This window comes from Vitis riparia, unplaced genomic scaffold, assembly GCF_004353265.1.
Source record: "Vitis riparia cultivar Riparia Gloire de Montpellier isolate 1030 unplaced genomic scaffold, EGFV_Vit.rip_1.0 scaffold808_pilon_pilon, whole genome shotgun sequence".
NCBI lineage: Eukaryota > Viridiplantae > Streptophyta > Magnoliopsida > Vitales > Vitaceae > Vitis > Vitis riparia.
Window position 1 is genome coordinate 626 of NW_023269794.1, and position 9873 is coordinate 10498.

Genomic DNA, 9873 nt, shown 5'->3' on the forward strand with positions numbered 1-9873 from the left:
ATCGATGATCACGGGACTTTTGCCGAGATTGGGGACGTAGTGGACGGAGCTGTGCCGCGTGACGAGTACGTTGATGAGATGCTCGCGATGAGCTTGAGCCAGACTGAGGAGATGGCCCACCGGAGCTCGCTTCGCCGTTTGATCTCTTCGGGGTGTCCGTCCTCGAGATGCCGAGGAGGTCCAGACTGCCCTGCTCAGGAGTCTGCTGAGGACCTTATAGTTTTTTATGATCTGTTTGATAGCCATGTTGGCATTATCGAGGGAGCGTCCGACTTTGTGGACCCACCTCTGTCATTTGACGTTCTGTCAGGGTTCGTCTCCCGTTTTGACTATGTTTCTGACTCTTCATCTATGGATTTGAGCATCTTTGAGTATTTGCCTGTCTCTTCTGGTATTGTTTTATCTGCACCATCTTCACCCACATCACAGATTTTTGATATTGATGATGAGATTGCACAGCACGATTCAGATGATGACTCGTCTTCTACTTTCGATTCGGATCTCGTTGATAGAGGGTTTCACCTGCTGTAGGGGGACACAGAGATTGTTGATTTCGGCGCAGCGGATCAGCTAGGGAGTTGAGGATCGGATCAGATCTATCTGCAGATGAGAGAGATGGCCTCGTCCAGCTGCTCAGATCCTACTGGACGTTTCGCATGGTCCTATGAGGACATGCCGGGCCTTGACCATCTATCGTCCAGCATCGTTTGCCACTTCTGCCCCATGCCAGACCGGTTAAGCAGAAGTTGAGACGATTGCACCCTCGTTGGAGTTGCAGGTGAAAGAGGAGATCCAGAAGCAGCTCAGTGTAGGATTTTATCAGTGGTCGAGTACCCGGAGTGGCTGGCAATGTCGTCCCTGTTCCCAAAAGGACGGCAAGGTGAGAGTTTGTGTTGATTTCCGAGATCTAACAAGGCCAGCCCTAAAGATGATTTTCCTCTTCCACAATCGAATGCTAGTTGACAATACGGCAGGTCATTCGATGTTGTCCTTTATGGACGGATTTTCCGGGTAAGTCAGATCTTGATGGTCCAGAAGATATGGAGAAGACGTCTTATTACCGAGTGGGGTACTTATTGCTACCGAGTCATGCCATTCGGATTGAAGAATGCAGGAGCCACTTATCAGAGAGCAGCGACCACGCTTTTCCATGACAATGATGCATCGGGATGTCGAGGTTTATGTAGACGACATGATAGTGAAATCCGAGGTAGATCAGATCACTTCGCAGCTTTGGAGAGATTCTTTGAGAGGATTAGGCAGTTCAGATTGAGACTGAATCCAAGAAGTGCACTTTTGGAGTGACTTCTGGGAAACTCTTGGGATACATGGTCAGCGAGCGAGGCATAGAGGTAGACCCGGACAAGATTAGAGCCATCCTTGACATGCCTGCACGAGGACAGAGAGAGGGTCAGAGGCTTCTTGGGCAGACTTCAGTACATCAGCAGATTCATTGCCAGATTGACAGACATTTGTGAGCCCATTTTTCCGACTCTTGAGGAAGAGTCAGCCTACTGTTTGGGACGATCAGTGTCAGCGCGCGTTTGAGAGGATCCGAGAGTACTTGTTGTCACCTCCAGTCTGGCGCCTCCTACCCAGGCCGTCCCCTACTCCTATATCTGTCAGTTTCAGACGTAGCATTAGGATGCATGTTGGCTCAGCTCGATGATTCGGGCAAGGATCGAGCCATTTATTATCTGAGTAAGAGGATGCTAGACTACGAGACGAGATATGTTATGATTGAGCGCTATTGCTTAGCTTTGGTTTGGGCCACTCGACGATTGAGACATTACATGACCGAGTATTCAGTGCATTTGATATCCGTCTAGATCCTTGAGATAATTTGTTTGACAGGCCTGCCCTGGTCGGTCGCCTCATGAGATGGTTGGTACTTCTGACTGAGTTGACATTCACTATGTCACTCAGAAGTCCGTCAGAGGGAGCATTGTCGCGGATCATCTAGCTTCGTTACCGGTTTCCGATGGCAGGGCCATTGATGATGACTTCCCAGACGAGGATGTTGCTGCATGTGACTAGTCTGTCAGGTTGGCGCATGTACTTTGATGGTGCAGCCAACCATTCTGGATACGGGATAGGCGTCCGTTGATATCCCCTCATGGTGATCACATTCCCAGATCTGTGTTTGGCATTCTCGGATCGACATCCTGCCACTAACAACATTGTTGAGTATGAGGCTTGTATCTTGGGATTAGAGACGGCCTCGGCTCGGGATTAGACAGATGGAGGTGTTTGGTGACTCCAATCTGGTATTGAGACAGATTCAGGGCGAGTGGAAGACTAGAGATGTGAAGCTTAGGCCTTACCACGCGTATTTGGGCTACTGGTCGGGAGATTTGATGATTTGAGATATACCCATCTGCCTAGAGCGCAGAACCAGTTTGCTGATGCCTTAGCTGCTCTAGCTTCCATGATTGACATTCCTGTGGATGCCACTGTTCGCCCATTGTTGATCGAGTCGAGGTCTGCTCCTGCATATTGTTGTCTGATTGATGATACAGAGATAGACGATGGTTTGCCTTGGTACCACGACATATATCACTTTTTGAGACTCGCATATATCCTGAGGCCGCCACGGCCAAAGATAGGAGAGCATTGAGACAGCTAGCACCCGATTCGTGATTTTGGTGAGGCATTATATAGACGATCAGCTGATGGGATGCTATTATTGTTTTGGACCGTGCCTCCGCCGATCGAGTGATGAGAGAGGTTCATGCAGGAGTCTGCGGACCACATATGGGAGGACATATGTTGGCCCGTAAGATCATGAGGACCGGTTACTTCTGTTGACCATGGAGACGGATTGCTGCCAGTTTGTTCAGAGATGTCCGAGTGTCAGATGCACGGAGATCTCATTCACGTGCCGCCCTCTGAGTTGCATGCACTTACTTCGCCATGGCCATTTTCCGTATGGGGTATTGACATCATCGGGAAGATTTCGCCGAAATCTTCCAGTGGTCATGAGTTCATCCTGGTCGCCATCGATTACTTCACCAAGTGGGTGGAGGCCGCCTCATATGCGAGATTGACATCGGCTGGAGTCGCTGGTTTCATCAGATCACACATCATCTGTCGCTATGGGGTCCCTCATGAGTTGATTTCAGATAGAGGGGTACATTTCAGAGGAGAGGTTGACACCTTAGTACAGAGATACGGCATTCGGCATCATAGATCGTCTGCGTACAGGCCGCAGACGAATGGGGCAGTAGAGGCCGCGAATAAGAATATTAAGAGGATATTACGGAGGATGATTGAGACTTCTCGGATTGGTCGGAGAAGCTCCCATTTGCATTGTGGCTTATCGGACCTCTTTTCGCACCTCTACAGGCGCACACCCTACTCATTGGTATATGCATGGAGGCGGTGCTACCCGTTGAGATTGAGATGGGTTCGTTGAGGGTAGCACTAGAGCAGCAGATTCCCGAGACAGATTGGGCTCAGGCTCGATTTGATCAGCTCAATCTCCTAGATGAGAGGAGATTGAGAGCAGCAGACCATGTTCGTGCATATCAGAGGAAGATGGCCCGCGCTTTCAAAAAAGCGGGTCAAGCCTAGACCACTACATGTAGGTGACTTAGTCTTGAAAGTCATCAGGGGATTGATCAGAGATCCTAGAGGAAGTTCAGACCCAACTGGAGCGGACCTTATTTCATCAGGGAGTTGACCCCAGAGGGCGCTGCATGGCTGATGGATTTAGACGGAAACCGATTCTCAGAGCCAACCAATGTGGATCAGCTAAAGAGGTACTATGTTTGAGACCATGGTCGCAGGATGGGTGGCCATCATTTCGGTTAGCCATTACCTTGTTATTCCTTTGTGATACATAGTCCGTTGCTAGCCCATTGAGCCTCACATGCGTATTATAGCCTTTCTTTCTTATCGCCTTGCTCACATTTTCACACCGGGACAGGGGTCTTCTAATGTATGCATGCATTGTTTGGGAGTTTCATGAGCCTTGGACCTAGGGGCATGTTTTTCTCGTCATCTTTTCCTATCATTGCACCTTTGCATTTTCATCACATCTTATTGGTTGTGTTATTCATTTCTTCTTTCCTATCCTATCTACTATTTGTTTGCCTCATATTCTCTCTACCCTGAGTGGTGAGCCTCCTCAGTTCATCACATGGAGGATAGTCACATCATTTCCACCATCTATCTCGCGGACACTGGTTTAGAGATCCTTAGTTTGAGAAGGTCATCTTGTCAGAGAGAGTTTGTTTGTTACCTTATCACTTGGGAGTGTGTACATTTGTTATTGATATCATCTTTGGGGTTCATTTGTTCATGTTCAGGGTACGCGTGTTTGTATATATGTAAAAAAAAAAAAAAAAAAAAAAAAAAAAAAAAAAAACAACGCAGGTGTGTATTATTTTTTATCATTGAGTATTGATGTCTGGGGTCATTTTTATCGAGTATGTTCGTTATTGGGAGTTCGTATGTGAGCTCTCCGAGATCCCATGTTATTTGTATTGCTCTGTCATATCTATTTGTGAGAGAGATGAGTGACCTTCTCTAAGGACTCCGAGTCATTGTCCTTTCCATCATTACATTCATTATTGATGTGACTTCACTTCATGTTTGATCTGAGGCGATCACCACATTTCTTCACATATTCATTGTTTCGCTATCGCTTTATCGTTGCTTGTGATTCATCTCATTCCTTTCACATCTTATTCTCTTCTTACAGAAACCCATCTCGGGTTCGATACTCATTACGCATCATCATTACACATACCACTATCAGTTCATGTTGCTTCATTTGTCTCCTTATCGACATCATATTCACATTAGGCATCCTCAGGTCCATGGCTCATGGGGTTCACTATACATGTTGCATTTCATATATGAGGGCATGAGTTTCGATCATTGGGTATTTGAGCCTAGTTTCCTTTCGTTTCTATCACCCTATCACCTTGGCCTACGTTACGTCCCGTGTCTTAAGACCACCCTGAGGCCATGGGATCAGATGTCGTCTTCAGCAGCCTCTACTTGGACAGGTGATTGAGATTTGGTTGATATTTAGATATCGTCATGCTTCTTCTTCTGGGAGTCGCCTCTTTGATGTGCAGGTCTGATTTAGTTGTGTTCGGATTACCGGGATCACGAGTTTGACGATGATTGATTTGGTGTCACCTGATTTTTGACCTATCATACCTCTGGTGCCACACTGAGGCATATCCCGTTTCATTTAGAGGTTCATGGATCCTCACGGACTTGCACGATCATCACTTACTGGATGCTCACTGAGGCGTGGACATGATCGTTACCTTACGGAGCCCCTGAGATCCACCCAGCCAGGTCCGCACTTCTCGACACATGGATGCCATCCTGCCTCTCCATCCGGGAGGTACATCTTGGAGATGTGTGCATGATTCAGTTATGGATTCGGACGACCAGTGTTACATGTTCGATGGTAGATGATTTCATGTCACTCGATTTCTGACCTGTCGTGCATCTGATGCCCATACTGGGGCATATTTTCCGTTTCGGATGAGATTTACGGACTTTCATGGAGGTCACATGTTCGAGGATAGATGATTCCATGCTATCTAATCTCCGACCTATCATACATTTTGATGCCATACTGGGGCATATTTTCCGTTTCAGATGAGATTTACAGACTTTCATGGAGATCACATGTGCGATGATGGATGATTTCACGACATTTGTTTTTCTGACCTGTCGAGCATCTGATGCCCATACTGGGGCGTATTTTCCGTTTCGGATGAGATTTACGGACTTTCATGGAGGTCACATGTTCGAGGATAGATGATTCCATGCTATCTAATCTCCGACCTATCATACATTTCGATGCCATACAGGGGCGTATTTCCGTTCGGATGAGATTTACAGATCATGAGGGAGTCGCATGCTTATCCTTATTTGTGAGATGTATACAGAGATGACGATATATTCGCTATCCTCACGATGATTCCCTAGTGGAGCCTATCGAGAGCCGTCTAGCCAGGCCCGCGCTTTTAGATGTTCAGGTGTCGTCATGCTTCCTGCCGAGGGATACTTCTTCGATATGTGGGTTTGATTCAGTTGCAGGCAGAGATGATCTGAGCTCATCTGATTCTTTTGGCATGTTACATTCTCGATGCCACACTGAGGCATATTCCCCATCTTGATCGAGATTTATATATCCCCACTGGTTACATGATCATCCACGGTTATGAGATACACGCCAAGTCGATGTTTGATTTCATTTTGTCCGAATACTCCGAGGAGCCTCTTTTGAGTCATTCAGCCAGATTCATACCCTTTGATATAGTCGTGATTCCTGGATGGAGTTGTCTCTGGTGCTTGGATTTCCTGCGTCATCATTTCAGTGGGGTACATATCAGATCTATTATGCGTCCCATTGGTGTTTCTCGGGTCATCAGGACAGATCGGGTACATTTGATGTCGTACAGGGGCATTTTGCCCTCATTTAGCCCTGGAGGCGATCGTTCTCTCACATGTCCGTTACAGTTTCCATCACTCGGCCGAGATATGTTGTATTCGCCTCACTGATCATTATTCCTGAGCTCTTCATCGATATGAGCTTTTAGCGGAGCGTTGTTCGAGACTCGTAGAGTCCCTTTCAGTCGTTTCCGGCGGTTTAAGATTTGCAGCGGCATGCCACACTGGGGCATACCCCCGTCTTTGAGTTCATCGGATATTTTGCAGATCTTCCTCACTACTCAGTCCATTTCTTGATCTTTGCGAGTCGTCATACTGGGGCATACCCCCTTCAGCACTTTTCTACTGGGGCATACCCCCTCTCTTTGGGTTCATTGTGTCTCGTCTTGATTTCATGGTTGTCAGACTCATTTGTCGATCTTTATGAGTTATTACCTAGGGCATCCCCCTACTATCATTTATGTTTGGGGCATCCCCCCACTGTCATTTATGTTTGGGGCATCCCCCCACTGTCATTTATGTTTGGGGCATCCCCCCACTGTCCTTTACGTTTGGGGCAACCCCCACTGTCATTTCGTTTGGGCATTCCCCTACCGTCATCTTGTTTAGGACATCCCCCTATTTTCAGTTTGTTTAGAGCATTCTCCTACCGTCAGTTTGCTTAGGGCATCTCCCTTTGTTTTAGATTTGTCACCACCGTAGGTCTTCACCTATGGGCCTTATAGTTTAGGGTTTAGAGTTAGTTTTTTGGTTTGGCTTCCAGAGCTATTATTTTCTCAGTTTAGCGTTTAGGGTCAGTCTTGTCACTCAGAGTCACGTCTCCTGGCATTGATATTCACTAGCATTGCGCATGTTGCCTTCATGGATTGGCGTTTATCCTCGTTTTCCTTACCTGGTCTCCCCATGCTTATCGCCTATTCGTCATTGTCCTTTCATATCTCCCTTCTCACTTGCTTATGACGATGTCCTTTGAGTTCATGATACATATTTCTGTCATGTTATTGAGTACCCTACATTTGTCATTTTCATATAATTCACTTAGGATAGTCTCCTTTTGGCACATTCTTTCCCGTACTTCTAGAGTGGTTCGACCATTACTCATCCTTGATATGGTCTTTCGAGTCACTTTGGAGACGTCTTATGGAAAGCCTGGGTCCTCAGTGTGGCTTCGGAGACATTTTGAGACATCACTTTCTCTCAGGTTTAGGCTCGTGTTTGTCTGTTAGTTTGAGTGAGTTCGTGTTTCACTAGTGTTCCTATGGGGGTCTCCTTGGTTCTTCGGTAGAGTTCACTTCATTCCACTCACTATTCGCACTTTCTTTTCACTTCAGTGTTCGTGCTCTTTACACTCGTGAACCCTACCGAAGAGGGCATATTTGTAGACCCCCTTTGAAGAGCCAAGGGGTTAGTTTATATATATATATATATCATAAGAGGAGCCGGCAACAGCTGAGGTAAAGTGGGAGGGGTCCCTCTTTTCTCCACACCCGGGAAATCAGCTGCATAAACGTGGGTGGCCATGCTGGTGGTTGGCAGGGGACATGCTGCTGATGCGAGGAACAGTGGGGCAAGTAGAAGCTTGCCAAGGAAGATAGAAACAGGAGGGAAAAAAGGAGGGTTTTGGCTTCAAGCGGGTGATCCGGAGTTGAGGGCAGAGGAAGAGAAGTTGAGAGCAGAGGAGAGTGGCGACTTGCAGAGAACCAAAACGATTTCGGATCGAGAGGATCGCTCAGGTTCAGCTATTTTTACATCTTAAGCTCTCCATTATTTCAGTCATTCGATGTTCCTTCATAACGCCTGGATGCTTATGTTTGGTTGTCTAACGTGTTGAACCCATTTCTCGGTTTCCATTCACTTAGACTCTGTTTTCTCTTGTATGTGTAGCGTTATGATTCTGCTACTTGTTTGTGTGTTAACAGCAGTTAAGAACCTCCTACCGGTTCTTGGCTCTTAGTGATTTTCATGGAAGAGAGCTAGATTTGGTCGCATTATTCCTTCTTTTATATGCTCTGCTTTCCTCCATTGTGTCTTTCGCTTCTGAGGTGTTCAGCGTAAGCATCATGTCTAGGGTTAGTTGCTTGCATTGGGGCATCTTTGAAAAAGCTCAGTAGCAAGGCTTCCGGGATTTATGTGCTTTACTGCCCATTCCTTGAGTTAGAGTTCCCCTGGTCAGGGAAGTGTCATGACCGTCACTTCGCTGAAGTTTTTTTTTTACGGCATTTTATTTGAGAGCTTAGTTTAATGTTTGAACTGAGGCTCTAATGTATTAGTTGATATCATGTTTGGGGGCTATTCGGGCAGGCTTGTATACCGGGATCATCTAGGAAGGACGCTTCTCATTTGTGAACTCACACTTAGAAAAAATCTGGAGATAAAGCTGTGGTGGATGAGGCTGCTGGTGCCCCTCTGGGTGAGACCTTGGACCTCATGACAGCTTTGCAGTTTGTCCTGAGGAAATCATTGGCTCATGGTGGACTTGTACGAGGCCACCATGAAGGTGCTAAGGTGATTGAGAAGCACGCTGCCCAGCTCTGTGTACTGGCGGATGACTGCAACCAGCCTGGCCATATTAAACGTGTCACAGCGCTTCGTGCTGATCATAATGTCAGCCTTAAATCAGTGCCTAGTGCCAAAACTCTTGGCGAATAGGCTGACCTGCTTTGCGTGTTGTTTCCTTACCCATTCTATCATTTCATTATTTCCCATTCACATCCATCCCTTCATACCCAAACTCCCTAATACCCGCGCTGCCACCTTTTCTCTCTCTATCTCCCACCACCACATACCCATTTTTCCTCTAACGCCCACTTCCATATCCATCATCGTTATCTTCGTATCCATCAGGTCCTCCACTGTCTTCAGCATTATATCCTAACTTCAGGCACTTTCCGACATCGAAAAGGACACCCATCTGAAATATACAATGAATCTCAATGAAATTGGCGTTTTCAATATGCTCCGTCTCGTGCCGAATTCAAGAGCTCAACCAAACCCTCCCGTTCTACTGATTATCTGATCTCTTCAATGTCGATGATGTCGCCATCAAGAAGCAACGCCTACATGTTGACGCTCGGGACAGGACCTCCACTTCATCTTTCACTTCGCGTGATCCACATGCATCCTCTTCTTCCGCCGTCTTAGTTAATGCTGTTCTGGTGGCCATTATCGTCATCTCCAACGTGCTTCATGGCCACCTTAGCCCTCATACCCACTGATTCTCATATTCCATGCTCATGGAATAGGATCCCCCTACCACATTCGCCTCATTCAATTCAACATCTTCTCAACCATACCCCACGAATCCTTCCCGTTTATTTCATTCCTTTCCCCAGCGCATGAAATCCTGTGCATGGTCACCCGCGGTGGGTCCAGCTTTGCCACCGGTGTACCGAGATCACCGGAGCTCGCCCGCCATCGCATGATAGTCCAGGTTTTAGAGTCATGGATTGT

The 9873-nt window shown here is 46.8% G+C and overlaps 1 protein-coding gene across 1 annotated transcript; it reads left to right on the plus strand.

Moving 5' to 3' along the window:
• Nucleotides 1-7942: 7942 nt before the first annotated feature.
• LOC117910675 (40S ribosomal protein S12-like) lies at nt 7943-9072 on the plus strand. The gene is made up of 2 exons (XM_034824790.1): nt 7943-8156; nt 8801-9072. The coding sequence occupies exons 1-2, from the start codon at nt 7943-7945 to the stop codon at nt 9070-9072; spliced, it is 486 nt and encodes a 161-aa protein (XP_034680681.1).
• The last annotated feature ends 801 nt before the right edge of the window (nt 9073-9873 follow it).